General features: G+C 37.9%; 1 protein-coding gene across 1 annotated transcript in view; it reads right to left on the reverse strand.

The window, feature by feature from the left end:
- LOC132311656 (uncharacterized) overlaps positions 1-16,671 on the reverse strand; it is a 41,512-nt gene extending 24,841 nt beyond the window's left edge. Inside the window, exons 1-3 of the mRNA XM_059809669.1 lie at positions 16,447-16,671; positions 14,648-15,273; positions 14,251-14,563 (exon numbers count right to left, since the gene is read on the reverse strand). Coding sequence (XP_059665652.1) covers positions 14,251-14,563; positions 14,648-15,243 — 909 coding nt within the window. The 5' untranslated portion in view covers positions 15,244-15,273; positions 16,447-16,671. The remainder of the gene's footprint in view (positions 1-14,250; positions 14,564-14,647; positions 15,274-16,446) is intronic.
- Between the last annotated feature and the right edge of the window lie 1,315 nt (positions 16,672-17,986).

A 17,986-nucleotide genomic window follows, 5' to 3' on the forward strand; every position in this document is an offset into this window, starting at 1 on the left:
ATCCATGGTGATGTGTAATTGTATATCACTTGGGCCCAAATTTTATGGTGGGTCAAGTTGCTCTAGGTGGGACCCAAGTCGAGATCTGAATTGTTGATTGACCAATCAAAGAATAGTTTTGACATTTTAACTGATGGAATGGTGATAAAAATACTATAAAATTTGATGTCTACAGATGGCTTTCACAAAAACTAAAATTTGAGGAAATCGGACTAGAGATGAGCCAAGGTTTTATTTTGGACTCCTATTTGAGCTACAAATTGCTCAAACGTCTTAACTCATGGTTGCTTTTGAGATTCAAGATGGAATAACATCAACTACTTTCTCATTCATCAACTTAATGCACAAACATCGTTTCATGAAGAAATAAATGGTTTTGAGAAATTAGATTTCCAAACAAGTAAAAGGACCTTATCCAAAATTCATTTTTGACCAATTCCTTTTCTATCTTATATAATATACTACAGTCCATTACCTTTTCATTAAGGTAATTTAAAATAGAAAGAAAGTACGCAAGGGTTGTACCCAATTGGTACTTCCTCACCTTCGAAAGTAGAAGGTTAACCCTTTGGAGCAAAGTGAGTCTATGAGTTTCAAATATGAAAAACAGAAGAAAAAAAAGAAAAGAAAAAGAAGGTAAGTCAAGTGAAAAGATGCAACAGTAAAATACAAGAATTTTTAACAAGATGACCTATTATTTCTTGCTCTGATTAGTCACTGTCTCACGGTGCATAACTTTAGTACCACTAATGGTACATGACAATTAGGGATGGCGATTTTCTCCGATCCGGCGGGTTTCTGCCCCACCTCGATTATATATTGATATTACTATATACCCTTTATTTTATTTTTAAAAACTACATTACCCTAGTATATTATTAAGGACTAGAGTTCCAGTCACTTCATCTCATTCTAAACCTTAAGTCGCGTCACCACCCATCAACCCCCAACAAGTTATTGTTAGCATATATGATAGCCACGATTTATCGAATGACTTATCATATTAGCAGATATTTGATTATGCCACGGAATATGCTTTAGAATATGTTGTGATTTGATTTAGATTTGATTTTGTTTCCTTTCTTGTAATATGAGCATGTGCTCTGTTTATCTATAAATACTAGAGTTGTGAATGAGTGATTCATCTCATTCAAGCCTTTACACAATTCTCTCCTTTTTCTTCTATATTGTATTTCTACTTGGTATTAGAGCCAGCACCTTTTCACACTTTTCAGCAGCCTTGCTACTTGTGCGACAGCCACCTTAGGCTGTTTGTGACATCATGTGACGTTGCCTACACATATTTTTCTGTATTGCTGTTGTGTGATCGAAAACAGGTATTTTTTAGTTTTACAATTTCTGTTTTTCTCTTCTAGGGTTGGGTAAATTGAGATAGTTGGTCTCCAACACCTAGAAGGGCTTGGGTAAAAAAAAAATTAGTCTATAGAGAGGTTCCGGATATTAAGAAGGAGGTTGTCTGCCTATATGTTAGCGGGCAGCGCTCTTTAAAAAAAATATGTATTTGGATTTTTCAGGAATGGTCTGAAGAGACATTGTTATTGTTTATGGTCTGAGGAGACCCTTTGATTTTTTAACAAAATTTTTAGTGTTTTTGGAGTTTTTTATTGTCGTGCGACAAATTATGGCAGATTCAGGGTCCTCGACTGTTAATTCTCTTGGCTCAAGTTCTGTGGTTGGTGGTGCCATTTTTCCCACCAACTCATCAGAAAATCCAGGACTTCAAATCATCACAATGAAGTTGGATGGCTCCAATTATTTGATTTGGGCACAGTCTGCCAAGATATTCATTGGTGGCAAAGGCAAAATTGGCTATATTACTGATTCTGAGAAAGAGCCAGTTGAGTTAAAGAAGGCATATCTACAGTGGTTTGCAAATAACATTGTGGTTATGTCTTGGCTAGTCAATTCGATGCAACCAAACATAGTCGTTGGCTATAAGTTTATAAAGACTGCTAAGGAGATTTGGGATTCAGTTCAATGCACTTATTCTCAAAGGCAGAATAATGCACGGATTTTCCAATTGGGGTGAGATATCACCAAGATTTCAAGGTGACTTGACAATTTCAGGTTACATCGCCAAGCTTCGTGCTATTTGGGAGGAGACGTCATATTATGATTCCTTCCACTTTTGGAAGGATCCAGATGATACAATTTTATATGCAGGGATTGTAGAGAAAAATCGAGTGTTTCGGTTTCTTGCCGACTTGAACAACGAGTTTGAGTATACTCGTGTTCATTTATTGGGCTTATCTTCATTCCCACTCTTGAGGATGTATACTCCTATGTGTTGTTAGATAAGAGCTGTCGGACTCATGCATTAGGTGTTGCTTCTGTTGATTGCTATAGCAGTTCGAGTTCCCAACCTTTCAGGAATTGCACCATCCCAATCAGTTCAGAGCTCTACCACCGGTCCTCCTCTAGGACGACAACGTGAACAGTGTGTGCATTGCAGAAAAATTGGTCACATCAAATCTCATTGTTATGCTCTACATGGACGCCCACCGCAACAGAAACAACAGCCTCAATCCTCTGCACATTCTGTTACACAACCAGTCTCGTTGTCAACTCCTGATAACTCTGCCTCTACATCTTCTGCGACTTAAGCTTATTTGGACAAGTTCAAATAATTCTTCAACCAAATGGAGGCATCATCTTAGCCAACCTCCGCTTATGCCCACTTAGGTACTATTGCATCTGCACATAACGTATCTACATCTTCAACACCATGGATCATTGATTCTGGTGCCTCAGACAAAATGACTGGTATGTCCTCATTCTTCCAATCTAGGTGCGCCTTGCGGATGGCTCTCCATCTTCCATTGCTGGGAAGGGTCACATATCAGTTACTCCTTCATTAACTTTGTTAGATACACTTCATGTTCCACAGTTGACTACAAATCTTATTTCTGTTAGTAGCGTTATTAAACAATTAAATTGTAGTGTAACATTCTTTCCCTCTCATTGTATTTTTCAGGATCTGGTGTCGAAACGGACGATTGGCAGTGGGCGTGAAGTGGACGGTCTATACCTGTTGGATGCTCCTTTGTCACCTCAAGCACATTCAGCTTCATTTTCTAATTCTGTTTCATCTAATAAAGCCCTGCTTATGCGTTGGCACATGCGTTTAGGACATATTTCTTTCAGTTATTTCAAACATTTATTTCCTTCCTTATTTTGTGACGTAGCAATGTCAGATTTATCCTGTGAGATATGTCACATGGCTAAACATGTTCGGTCCAATTATCCTGCTAGTAGTAATAAATCTGCTTCAACACCTTTTGATCTTGTTCATTCAGATGTGTGAGGTCCTTGCCCAGTTACTTTTAGTCTTGGATTTCGATATTTCGTGTTGTTCATTGATGATTATAGTCGTGTTAGATGGGTTTATCTTATGAAAACCAAAAATAAGGAGTACACCATTCTTAAAAAATTTATGACAATGGTTCGGACTCTATGTGGTCGTACCACTAAAAAATTCATATCTAACCAGAGTACAGAGTACACTTATGGGGAGGTACAGCGGCTATGTACAGAATTTTGGATTGAGCATCAGATGGCTAATGTTAAAACCCCTCAACAGAATGGCTGTTCTGAGAGAAAGAATCGCCACGTCCTTGACTTAGCCAGAGCAATCTGCATTAGCATGAATGTTCCCCAGTCATTTTGGGGAGACGCAGTTCTTATAGTTGTTAACATCATTAATAAGACTCCTTCTAGGGTTCTTAACTTTGCAGCCCCACTCTCAATCTTACATCCCAATTCATCTCTTTTTTTTATTCCTTCGCAAGTCTTCGGGTGTGTGTGTTTTGTTCAGCATTTGGGGCAGACTCGTACAAAGCTTGACCCCAAGGCTTTGAAGTGTGTGTTTTTGGGCTATTCTCACTCTCAAAAAGGTTATAGGTGTTACCATCCTCCCAATTGTTGGCAGTTTATATCCATGGATGTTTCTTTCTTTGAGCACACACCATTCTATAGTGATTCAGTTGGTTCTCAAAGTGAATGGTTCCCATTGAATATAACTGATGATCACCTTCTTCCGTTTTCAACTCCTCTACCGTTACCTGTCTCGTCTTCTATGATTCCTCCTCGTGATACCCCTCTAGCAGGGGGAATTGTTCCTTTTCCACAGGTTTATAGTCGGAGACAACAGGTACAAGCTTCTACTCCCACAATCTACTGCCCTGTTCCTTCAGCACCAGCTCCGCCTTCTCAAGCTATTGTTTCGCTTGATGATCGCCCCATTGCTCTTCAAAAGGGTAAACGTTCTTGTACATACCCTATTTCTAATTTTGTTTCTAATTGTGCTCTCTCACCCTCCTATCAGAACTTTCTTGTTTTTGTTGCCTCGGTTCCTCTTCCTTCTAGTGTTGCAGATGCCCTAGCATAACCTCAATGGTGTGATGCTATGACAAAACAACTACAAGCACTTGAGAAAAATCAGACTTGGGACATGGTTCCGCTTCCTATTGGACGAAAGGTTGTGAGTTGTCGTTAGGTGTTTACAGTTAAGCATAATCCAGATGGGTCTGTTGCTCGTTACAAAGCCCGGTTGGTTGCCAAGGGTTATGCTCAGACTTATGGCATAGATTATCAAGAGACTTTTGCCCCTGTTGCCAAGATGAATACCATCCGTGTACTATTTTCCGTTGCTGCGATTCGATCTTAGCCTCTATTTCAGTTAGAAGTCAAGAATGCCTTTCTCAATGGTGATTTGCAGGCGGAGGTGTACATGGTACCTCCTCCAGGCTTTCGTTCTCCTGCTCATTCTGGTATGGTATGTCGTCTTCATCATTCTCTGTATGGCCTCAAGCAGTCTCCTCGAGCTTGGTCTGATCGCTTTGGCACTGTCATGCTCAAGTTTGGTTTCCATCAGAGTGCAACTGATCATACCTTGTTTTTGCATCATTTGGGTGGTAAGACAGTTACTCTCATTGTGTATGTCGATGATATTGTTCTTACAAGAGATGATACTACCGGAATTGTTGAGGTTAAGAGCTATCTTGGCCGTCAATTTGAGATTAAGGATCTTGGTCCCCTACGGTACTTCTTGGGCATTGAGGTGGCTCGCTGGCATTTTCATATCTCAACGCAAGTATGTTCTTAAATTGTTTTCTGCTTCTGGTCAGCTTAGCGCTCGTCCTGTTGATACTCCGATTGAGTAGAATCATCGGCTGATTCTGAGGGGGAGTTGTTGTCAGATGTTGGTCAGTATCAACGACTTGTGGGGAAGCTCATCTAATTATCCATGACTCGACATGACATTACTTATGCTGTGAGTGTCGTGAGTCAATTCATGCACTCTCTTCGTACCCCTCACCTTCAGGCAGCTATTCGGATCCTTTGATACATAAAAGGGTGTTCGGGCCGTGGTATTTTGTTTGCTAATCATGGTCACTTACGTGTTGGGGCTTGGACAGATGCTGATTATGCAAGATCAGTTTCAGATAGGAGGTCAACTTCGGGTTATTATACCACTATTGGTGGTTACTTGGCGCAGTAAGAAGCAGGATGTTGTCTCTCCATCTAGTGCAGAGGCAGAGTATAGGGCTATGGCTCTTGGAGTATGTGAGTTCCAATGGCTGGAAACCTTGATGACAGACTTGTGCCTTCCAGTGTCACTCCCATTCTCACTCTACTGTGACAACAAGTCTGCCATTAGCATTGCAGCAAATCCCATTCAGCATGACAGGACTAACCATATAGAGGTGGACCATCACTTCATTCAAGAGAAGATCATCTCTAGTCAAATTTGCACTCCATTTGTCACAAGCTCTCAACAGCTTGCAGAGATTCTTACAAATGGCGTTAGCAAGATTGTGTTTGAGAATGCATTGTCCAAGTTGAGCGTTTTTGATATCCACCACCAACTTGAGGGGCAGTGTTAGCATATATGATAGCCACGATTTATGGAATGACTTACCATATTCGCAAAGATTTTATTATGCTATAGAATATGCCATAGAATATGCTTTAGATTATGCTGTGATTTTATTTAGATTTTATTTTGTTCCTCTCTTGTTATATAAGCATGTGCTCTTTTTATCTATAAATACTAGAGATGTGAATGAGTGATTTATCTCATTCAAGCCTTTACACAATTCTCTCATTTTTCTTCTATATTGTATTTCTACTGTTACCAACCACTTCCATCAACGATCAGTCACCCTCACTCACGTCGACAATTTACCAACAACCAATCACCACCGTGAATCATCAAGCGCTTTGATCAAATCATTTTGTTGTTTAGGAGCAGATCTTGAGTAATCAGCCATCCAATCAGATTGTGAGTCCGTGACCCTACCAATCTTCTAAAGCCTTACCATCCAGCGATCTGTGTTCATCGATTCTCTCTCTATCGACATCCCTCTATTGTACACTTGCTTGATGTGAAATTTCTTTGGATTTTGTATAATATATAAGCATATATACATCTATTTATATATGTATATATAGGATTTTTCCTCTCAAAATCTGATTTCGTCAATACACACACACACACACACACACACATGCGTGTATACACATCAATGGTTTCTCTCCTTCCAGTATTTGATCGATACTCTCTCTCTCTCTCTCTCTCTCTCTCCATTTTTCACATTGGAACACAGTTAACGGGTTGGGCCGGGGCGGTAACAGGGTCTATGAATTGTTCACTAAACGGGGATGGGATTGCAAGTACAAACCCGGGACGGGTTTGGGAGGAGTTCGGAACTGGAAATTGATAAACGGGGCGGGGTAGGGTTTAGGTAAACCAACCTCGTTGCCATCCCTAATGACAATTATTCACCAAAGTTTTCCTCAAGATTAATGTAAACCACAATGTTATACATGATATACATATAGATAATCTGGTAGTATTTCAGATGTGGAAACTACTACAATCAATTACCTTAAAACATGCATCCTTAACATCTCCTGAAGTTCAACCACAGTTTTCATTAATTTCCTAAAGCTTCCCACAGATATTTGTAATTTTTCCACAAAATGATATATTGACATCTAAGATAATACAGATGTCAACCACCCCCAAGACAAAGCATCCTATCAAGCACATGGCAAAAGTAACTGGGAAAAAGCCTACTCATTTGCAAGATATTGGCATTTCTCATAAAATCAAAATGCTAATTCATGCGATCTAAAGGCCTACTCTAATTATTTGGGTAGTCTAACAAGTTCTCGACCACCAATCCATTTCTCCCCGATGAGGACGACCAATTCATCTTATCTTCAGTATAATATACACATTTAAAAGTAATCTAGTTTATACTTTATAGCCAATTTGTACAGACAATCCTAAGGATGAAACGTGGTTAGGTTTGGGTTGGCTTGGTATGCAAACTGAACAGCGAGTTGGTTACAACATATCAAGAACCAAACAGATCAGCGAGTTGGTTAAAACATACACTTGGTCACAACATACCAAGAACAAAACCGGCACCCCAATAGAAGGACAAAATTGTTCAAGACCAACCTTCCCTGAACTATAATTGACCAAAATAAGAAGTCCGCTAAGATTCTTGAGGAGGTTGATTAGCTTTAGGTGTTTCAACCAAAATCAAAACATCATAGAATGGCTACCAATTTCTCAATCCAAATCCTAGTGATTGTCACAGAACCATAAACTTAAATACAATTAACTACTCCATAGAGAGTATCCACCAAGTACCAACCTAAGTCACACAATTCGTCTCACAAGGGTGCTGCTCCAGTGACGCAAATTCTCCAATTGGAAGCAACTTGGCCAGAATTCGTGAACTCAAGTTAGGTGATTCGCGATCTCAAAATTCAGAAACACAGATTCCTCTCCTCCTCCATCAAATTCAAATACCATCAGACACTTTCTTCCAAAATCTTTCATCTGAGAGCAGAAATTTGGAGATATCCTAATGGGTTTAAAAAGAAGAAGAGAACAAAAGGTCAGGATCTGTTTATATATATGGTAATCACTGACCACAAATCATTGATGCCGGCCTCTTCACTGGACGTGGTTTGATGTCTCTTTGCCAGCAATGTTTGGATGTCTCTTTCCCTTTCATTTAGCTATCTCTGTACATATAAATATGCCTATAGTTCTATTTTGGCAATGAAAAACGGGATACCTTATAAACACATTATATTTATTTGCACCCCATAAACCTATCCAGAGTTGTATTATCTTATTACTTGTGCAAGGACTCCAAGTTCACTTCCACATGGCGTACAACACCTTTAGTTAGATTCTTTAACTCCATTTATATGTGTATCTTGTAATAATGAAATCGGAGCAAAAAATATAATATCTAATAAAATAGTTTAGCATTTAATAATTTTAAATGTATATGAAAAAACTGAGGAGCATAACTCGGCTTTAATGCAGAGTTAGCGCAAGGACGTGATCTAGACCTACAGGGGGGGTGAATAGGTCTTACTTGAACAATTAAAGGACTTCAACCAAATTTCAACTCCCAATTAGCACAATTAATTAAAATCTAATTATCAATCAATAATTAGATTTATCTCTAATTAAATGTAGTCCTTACTGTAAAATTTGATTCAAATAATGTGTCAAAGTGGAAACTTTTTAAATTATAAATATTTTAAAACCATTTTTAATGCTTCCTTGGGAGTTGAATCTTTGGTACTTGAAGAAGTGTAGGATTGAGAAATATATACTATTGAGTCACTTGAAGATGCCAATTTAAAAAATATATATATATTTATTTGTCTTATATATGTTGTATTTTTTTATAAAAAACTGTTGTATTCATACAATAAAATATGGAGTTAAGTTGTAATCTTGTTGAGATTTCTTTAAAAAAAAATATCTATCCATCTATATAGAAGAGAAAAATCTAGAATAAACACATAGAAATAAGTGGAGTGCATAAATATAAAGCATAAATCATTCACACACATAAAACACCGATTTTTTACATGAAAAATCCTAATGAAAAAAACATGGGACCTAGTCCAAGAAGATCAAATCCAATAATCAGAGGAAAGATTTACAGCTAAGTTATCAAAATCTAACCCAAGAATCCCCAAGTTAGATCTGATTTAGAGTCATGCTAAATGATCCAATCAAATCTCTGCTGTTGTCAGTCAACAAACTCGCTCTTCACATGGTCCGCTCTTTAACCAATGCTTTGATCTCCAATGACTAGTCACGCTCAATCGGTTGATGTGATGCTGAAATCCTTGAAATTCTAGGAATTGTGTGTTTCAACACTCATGAACTATATGTATGGATGGTGAATGAAAGAAACAAAGTTCTAGCAATTAGATTGCTAGGATGCACTCTAAAATCGCCTCACAAATATATGTGCTTGCTTACACTTATATTCTCTTGGCATAGGTTTTCCGAAGACTTAGGGTCTTATTTATAAAACTGGAAATAAAAAGACTTAGGTTTAAAAGAGTTCAAATCAGATTTGGAAACTATTTTTTCGCACCTTTTGATCAATCAAACCTTGTTACTAAGTCTTGATTGATCGAAGTGCTTTCTCCAATTGGGCTTAGGATTTTAAATATGGAATGATCCAAAAACACTTCTATGCATTTCAAAAAGGATTTTAATGCAGCAAATCATAATTGAAAACCTGAATTGTATGTATGCAACGAAAACAAAAACCCTAATTGGTAAGCGCATGAGTGACAGCTGAAATTACGTTTCTGCATTTATATAAAGTTTGAAATCCTCTTCTGCCCTTGGACAAGAGGTAACTCAACTACCTAACTTAACTAACTTTTAAAACACAAACAAAAACTAAAAGCAAGATTACAGACACTGTTGTGGATGAAGTTTGTCAATCAAAGTCATATTGTCCTAACAGTAAATATATATATAAAAGAGGTGCTCTAAAATGATCCCACCCTCAAAAAAGTCATAATTTAGCGCTTTTTCGCGCTCCAACTCTACGTGACTCAGGACCCAACCCTAATCATAATTATCAATTTTAGTTTGTATTACAACAATCAAGTTAAAGCTTTTGCATCAAGGCTTCATATTGTCCTAACAGTAAACTGCATTACCCAAGTATCTCCAACTAGAGGTCTCAGTACCTTTAGTTGGAGACCCTTACTGCAGTTTGCTTTGATTTCTGATTTGGATAGTGAAGTTGGAGAGGCCTTTTTCTGAAGAGGAAGTATTGCTGGCTCTGAAAAGCTGTAATGGGGATGAATCCCATGGCCCGGATTGCTACACAATGAGATTCCTTATGGAGAGCTGGGAGGTGGTTAGGGGGGAGGTGATGGGCACATTTCATGCTTTTCATCTTCAGGGTCAGTTTGAGAACTGTCTGAATGCCACTTTCATTACTCTTATCCCTAGGAGGAGGAGGAGGAGGAGGAGGAGGGAGGGGGGGCGGATCAAAATCCTCTCCTACACAATAGTAAACTGGTCCCCTCTAGTTAGTGATGCATGCTAGGAAAATGTTGGGATGCAAGCCTAACATCACAACATTTTCTTAATGTGCATCACTAACTTGAGGGGAACGGTTTACTGTTGCGCAGAAGAGAATTTTAGTCCGGCGGGGTGGGGGGTGGGCGGGCGTCAAATGTTAGGGATTTCAGACCTATTAGCTTGGTGGGATGCACTTACAAGCTTATTGCTAAGGTTCTTGCCCTAAGATTGAGAGAGATTATGGATAGGGTTATCTTGGACTCTCAAAATGCTTTTGTTGGAGATCGTCAGATTTTGGACTCAGTTCTTATTGCAGGCAAGTGCACTGATTCCAGATTGAGTAATGTGGGGTTCTTGGGGTTCTGTGCAAGTTTGACATTGAGAATGCTTATGATCATGTGAACTAGAGGTTCTTACTCTATATGATAGAGGATGGGTTTTGGGGAGAGGTGGAGGAGGTGGATTAACCTTTGTATTTCCACTGTTAGGTTCTCGGTTATGGTGAACGGAGCTCCGACTGGTTTTTTCAGCAGTTCGTCGGGATTAAGGGAGGGGGATCTGCTCTCCCCTTTCATGTTCCTCATTGTGATGAAGGCTCTCACTATGATGATGAGAAGGGCAGTGGATTTGGGCTTTATCAGAGGTTTTAGGGTGGGAAGGGACCCTCTCAGTCAGTTGGAGATTTCTCATTTATACCTTAGTTTTTTGTGACGCTGATGAGTCTCGGACGAGATATTTGAGATGTGTGTTGATTTGGTTTCAAGTTGTTTCTGGCTTGAAAAGTAAACGTGGGGAAGAGCGTCATGGTTCATATTGGGGAGGTCCCTCACATTGCTTCTCTTGCAGACACACTAGGGTGCAGCGTTGATTCCTTTCCCATCACGTATGTGGGGCTACCTTTGGCGGTGTCTTTGAAGAGAGTGGGTGATTGGGATCCGGTTGTAGAAAGATTTGAGAGGAGGCTGGGAGGGTCGAAGAAGTAATACTTGACGAAAGGTGGGAGGATAACCTTAATGAAAAGCACTTTGTCAAGTCTTCCTACCTATTTCCTCTTGCTTTTTCATATTCCCTCTTCTGTGGCACAGAGGATTGAGCAGATTCAGAGGAACTTCCTTAGGGTGGTAATAGAGAGAATTCAAGTACCATTTGGTTAACTAGGAGCAGGTTTGTAGCCCGATTCAATTGGGAGGCATGGGTATTAGAAGATTGGAGCCATTTAATAAGGCCCTTTTGGGGAAGTGGTTGTGGAGGACCAACAGGCCTGTGGCCTAGCGGTACCAGGACCCTACTTCCCAAAGGGAGGTCAGGGGTTCGAACTTCAGTGAAGGCATGTGTGTATAAGTACTAACTAGGAAAAAAAAAAAAAAAAAAAAGTGGTTGTGGAGGTTTGGTGTGGAGAGAAATAGATTGAGGAGGAGACTGATTGCTTGCAATTTTTGGAAAGAGAACGGAGGCTGGTGTTCTCGTGAGGTGAGAATTTCAGGTGGAGTTGGGGTTTGAAAATTCATGAGAAAGGGATGAGATGAATTGTTTAAACAAATTAGGTTTCGAATCAGGGAAGGTAGGGAAATCAGATTTTTGGAGGACATTTGGTGTGGGGATTGTTCTCTTGCATGCTCTTTCCCCAAACTCTTCAGGATTGCCACGGATAGGCACGCCATGGTGGTTGACTGCTATCAGCTTCATAGTGGAAGAATGACTTGGGATATGCATTTTTTGAGGCACTTTCAAGATTGGGAAATGGAGGATAACATTGGGTTCCTGGAGCTTTCTTACCGTCAAGAGGTGGGGGGCATTGGTCTTGACTTTAGGGTAAGGGTTCCCTCTTCTCAGGGCCGATTTGATGTCTGGTCTCTTTATGCCTTATGGATGTTCCAGGAATTTCCTTCCCGTGGAAAGTTGTTTGGCATTAGAAGGCCCCTCTCAAGGTGGCTTTTTTTGTGTGGACAACTGTGTTGGGGAGTATTCTGACTTTGGATAGCTTGAGGAGGAGACAGGTTGTTGTCAATTGGTACTGCATGCGCAAAAGAGATGAGGAGACGGTGAATCACCTCCTTTTGCATTGCCCTGTGGCTCGGTACTGCTGCGGATTGTTATTGGGTTTGTTTAGGGTTCGGTGGGTTATGCCCAGGTCCTCGAGAGGCTTGGTGGAGACTTAGAGAGGGTGCACAGTGGTGCCTAAGCCCATGATTATTGGAGGGTAGCACCATTATGCGTTTGGTGGTGCTTTTGGCTCGAAAAAAATAGGAGATCCTTCGAATGAAAGGAGACTCGTATTGAAGCACTGAAGCTCTCCATTATTAGCACCCTTTTTGTTGGGTTCTAGGGAGAAATTGTAAATCCATGGAGAAGATTGCCGATATTTTGGGCTCCTTGAAAGTTGGCCTCATGTAGTTTTTAAGGGATGTGTTTCCTTTTTCAACGCTCTTTAATACAATTTTACTTACTAAAAAAAAAAAAAAAAAAAAAAGGATGTTGTTGCCCGCAATGTAGTTGAGTCAACACAACATAACATGGGCAGGTGTATGGAAAATGTGTCAAATCAAACAGCTATCCCAAATTTGATAGCTGGATAAGGTTTCCTACATCTGAGATTGATGGAATCTCCATTTTCTCACCACATCCCATTATTTAAATTATAATTATGTATATCCAATTATCCATAAAGAACAATAACACCATATATTGTACAATTATATATCATATTATGTCTTTACATGTGCATAACATACTTAGATGTGCAACTTTTGGACACATTTCAAGTTGAGTAGTCATATCATAAGACAATAGATTTAGGGAAGTTTGATATTTAGACACACATCCACACCCAATAAAGATACTCAAATCCATGTAATGTATTAGAAATGTACACAAACAAATGAAGAATTTCCTAAAGAATAAAATTTATTAATGAAACATAAGTTTCATAAAATTTCTTAGGTTCATTAACAAAGATATTTGCTCATCCTTTTTACCACAACTTCATCAAACAAGAATGCAAATCTTATATGTTTTCCATTAAGTCTTAAATAAATAAATATTTAAGTTTTTTTTTTGGAAATAAAACTGTTTGTTATTTCCTCTGGAAAGTCATCCTTTGAGGCATATAAGAAAGTATGTTTTGGTTTTGTCTGATGTGGAGAGACTGAAAGCATAATAAAGTTGGAACTGTTTAATCTAATTTAACTAGATCTTATATATGTCCCTATGGCTCCTATCATAAGCTGTGGAGAATTTACTAACAGAAGGCATTTAAAGTTGTAGATTAGTTGTAAATGGGCATCTCTGGTAAAAAAACAGAAAACCAACTGATATAAGAACCTGTGGGTTCTTTGGTAGAAAGTTCCGAAGGCATTTCAACTTTACCATCACCTCCAATTGTACTAATAGGGAAAAAAAGACAGAAAATTAAGCTTTTGAAGACAAAATTATAATATATTACAAAAAAGAAATACACAAAAACAGAATAATGTTAACTATGTCCAGATCATAAAATTTTAATGTAAAATAATTTTTAAGCTTTGATCACTTATCTAATAAGTCATTATTAGAAACTAAAAGACGTGCATCACGTAGGCATTCTTATGAACAATGTTCCTTTCTCTCTCTCTCTTATGAACAATTTCCTTTTTCTATTATGAAAATTTCTCATGAAAAGCGATCCAGCATCATTTATAAGCATCACAGGCCCAATTATGTCAAGAACCACCAGGTTATGTAACAAATCTTCAAAGAGTTTATGAAAACATATGGTGGAGAAAAGACTTAAATGAATATTTTTAGCCAACTACATGAATTGAGATTAGAGAAGTTGAAGATATTTTGTGACAATAATTGTAAACCATTACCTGTTCTTTCATTTTGTCCTGGAAGGTTGACGGCAACATGTTGGGAAACAATGTCAGGAATACTGGCAGTAAGAACTCCATGAATGGAACTACAATAAAAACTGCAACAGGAACTAGCCTGAAAATATCGGCTGTCGTTCGAGTGAGTTGTTGCCTTTCCCTCCTAGAAAGACCTTTCCCACCAGCAAGTTTTATAAGCAACCTCGAGCTTATTCTAACATCAGCCCAAAGTAGTTTTGTACCCAACCAGTAGTGTTGCATTGTAGATTTAAATTCATCCTTCCAGTGGTGAAGCTTCTTTGCCCAGTCCTCCCTAAAAGGAGAGAACAACTAGTAAGTGAAGGGTTAATCAATTTAGATGAAACATACAAAAACAAAAGACCAAAATCTTTCTAACCTGCTCATAGATGCAACGGCTCTCATTGCAGGACCAATCCCTAAAAGCATAGTCCATAGTCTCTTTATTATAAATTTAGCACCCTTCTGGGGTTCTTGCAGCTTCTTAGCTTTGGCTTTGGCTTTCACCGTGCTCAGACCTTCGACTGCTTGGTCACATTCTTCCGGTGAAGCTTCCTTTCTTTGTTTAGCATCCTTTTCTTCATTTCCATCATTATCGCTATTCAATTTTGGTTGCCCTGCTGTAGCGGTTGAAGAATAGCGCATGGACTCCGATATCCATCTAACTCCCAAAGGGGATAAAAACCCTGTTCTTCCAGTGCCATAACCCGGAGTTGGAATTACACAATAGTTCTGCCTCAGAAATACTCTTGCAGATAAACTTGATGACTCCCCCTTGGTTAGGGAAAATAAATCTGCATTTCTATTATCTGTATCCACAGATGGACAACTGGCAGCCGAACTCAAATCCCGTGAATCAGGAAGCTGAGATGAACCCCCATACTCAAAACATGAAAAACCCCGAATCAAGCATGTGGGCTGATTCAGATAATTGAAGAGGTGCCTCTTCCTTCGCAATATCGCTCTTGAGGCCATTATGAATAAACTCTGCCCCTCTACATACAGCTACAGTAACATATCACAGCCCCCCAATCAGTATTATCCAGTCCAGACAACATGACAAAATCTTATGCGAAAACCATACCACATTAAAGAGCTAAAATCACTCAAACCCTTCATCATTCATCTGAAATCATTAACTAATTTCTCCAATAACATGACCCAAACAATTGCCAATTAGTATTATATATAAGAATAAACAGAAGTAAACATGAGAAGAAAAAGGGGGTATACGGGTTTCTCTACACGTGCAAAAAGGAAACACATATATGTTTCTCATCCATTCAGCTGTTGATCTATATCTTGTTGCAACCACTATGATTTGCCCAAAACAAGACATAAAGGGGCAGAAAGACAACAAGACTCGATTCAACTGTGAGCCATTCTTTCTTTCAGGACTCATCATCATCCTTGCCTTAATCCCATATGAATGGGTCGGCCACATGAGTTCTTTCTCCAATCTTTTCTACTATATGTCATTTCTATTAATTTTTTTAAGTCGTTTTTAACAACCCAATCCCATGTTATTTTTAGTCACCATCCCCTCTTACCTTCTATTACAACTAGTCTCACTGGTTTGACTGGGGCATCTCTAGATCTCTGATGTATGTACTCTATGTCCAAACCATCTAAGCCTACTCTCTCTAATTTTCCCACCAATACGTGCTACACCTAATTTCTTCCTCATACTTTCATTATTGATCCTATCCCTCCTAGTCACTCCACTCATCCATCTTACCATTCCCATCCGCAGGTACATGAAAGTGGTGTTCTTGTTCTTGAATTGCGGAGCGGTGAGGGGAAGACTTAAGATCTTTTTTCAGGACTGAGAATGGCATATTATTTTGTTTGTGGTTTGAACATTACCCAATTCAATTCCTAAAAAGAAAATTAAGGAATTTAACTTTACAATGAAAATGACATTTTTCCATAATTTTTCGTTGTGATTTGATTTCATCCACGCCCAATCACACACATACATGTATGTGAAACTACTCATTCATTATATATTTGAAAGGAAGCAAATCAACAAGATTAAAGAAACTTCAAGAACATAAACGCTGCAATAAGGTGAAGAGTGAGCCAAAGCGATTCAACTGTGACCAACCTAACAAGTTAATTTCATATACAAAATCAACGAACAAATTAGGCATTGTTTGAAAGAACTCATCTACTAACCTCAGATCATCGATCACCCAATAGAAGACAGTTACAACGAAAATCTCAGTCAATGGAACACATGTTGTGCGCCCAATTTATTCAATACATGTAATCAGCATGTGAATCAGCGCGTGTTATATATATTTATATATAGATGGATAGAGAGGAGAGCCTGGTTCGTCAAAGGGAACGGTTATACGATTAGTTACATACAGATTGCAGACCGTAGATACTGCCTTATACACCGAAGGTTAGAAGAACGGGAAATATACATATAAGTGGTAATAGTAAAGGTATATTACCAATTCATGAAGGTAGTTTGCATATTTACCATAGCATGAACTAAAAGTTAAGACATTTTATTTGAACCCTTTATTAAGCAAAAATTTTAGTTTCATCCCTAAAGCTTATTTTATCCACAATCTACCCAAAGAAACACTTGTACAAGTTCTAGAATTTTGGCAGATAGCACTTGGGAATTGTTACATTGCGTAAGAATTAGGAAACATAACGCGTAGCCTACAACAAATAATAGAAGAACTTAAATCTAGAATTATTCGAATATAGAATATTTTAGAAGCTAAGGGCCTCTTTGGCATGTGTCTTGCTTTAGGCGTTTTATTTTTGGCTAAAATAGAAACAGTGTTTTTACTATTGGAGTATTTTGGCAAAAATCGGAAGCACGTTTGGGAACGATGTTTTGCTGTGAAAATGTCAGAAACAGAAACATGCAAAACATGTTTGGTAAGCCATGCGTTTCAAGAATTTTAAAAATAAAACATGTTTGGTAACTCTAACTGTTGTAAAAATAAAAAATAAAACAAAAACAAAAAATATATTTGGTTATCATTGTTTTTAATTTATTTTTATAAATTTTAAATTTATTTATAAATTTATTTCTGTATAAATAGTCTATATATTTTTACTAAATATATTGAAATTTGAACACACAAACATATATATATATATATATATATATATATATATATATATAACCAAAGTGTAATTACAGAAGCAACTGCTTCAGCGAAAATGTAGAATATTAGTTCTAGTAATTGAACTAATAAATGAATGAAGAAAAGCCTTCATCTGTGCAAAATCTTGGTTCCCATTAATTGCACTACAAAATTCTTGTTTTTTTCCATCCCGAGACCAATGTTTTCGCATCAACTTGAGTCTTGATGACATGTAAAGTTCCATCTTTTTACTGTGTTCTTATGATCTAGATATTAAGATTACCTTTTTCATTTCTAATCCATCTATTTAGAATCAAACTTCACAAAACATCTATCAAGGAGTCATAACATAAAAATAAAATAAAAAATAAAAAATAAAAAAGACACCCAGCTAGACTGGAAGCTTGCAAGGAAGCTTCTCAAATCATACTCATTCTTCTGTATTAGGAAAAATGACAAAGAAATTGAGAACAAATTAAACAGTAGATTAAATTAAACAGGAGATATAATTCAAAGTTTAAACAAAATTCACTTCATTGTTTACGAATTTCAACAATATGATTCAAAAACGAAGAAAAAGATGCTTAACAAATAAAAAGATG

Source organism: Cornus florida, unplaced genomic scaffold (assembly GCF_030987335.1).
Source record: "Cornus florida cultivar Cherokee Brave unplaced genomic scaffold, ASM3098733v1 CherokeeBrave_3.0.0_Hap2_Chr06, whole genome shotgun sequence".
Taxonomy (NCBI): Eukaryota; Viridiplantae; Streptophyta; class Magnoliopsida; order Cornales; family Cornaceae; genus Cornus; species Cornus florida.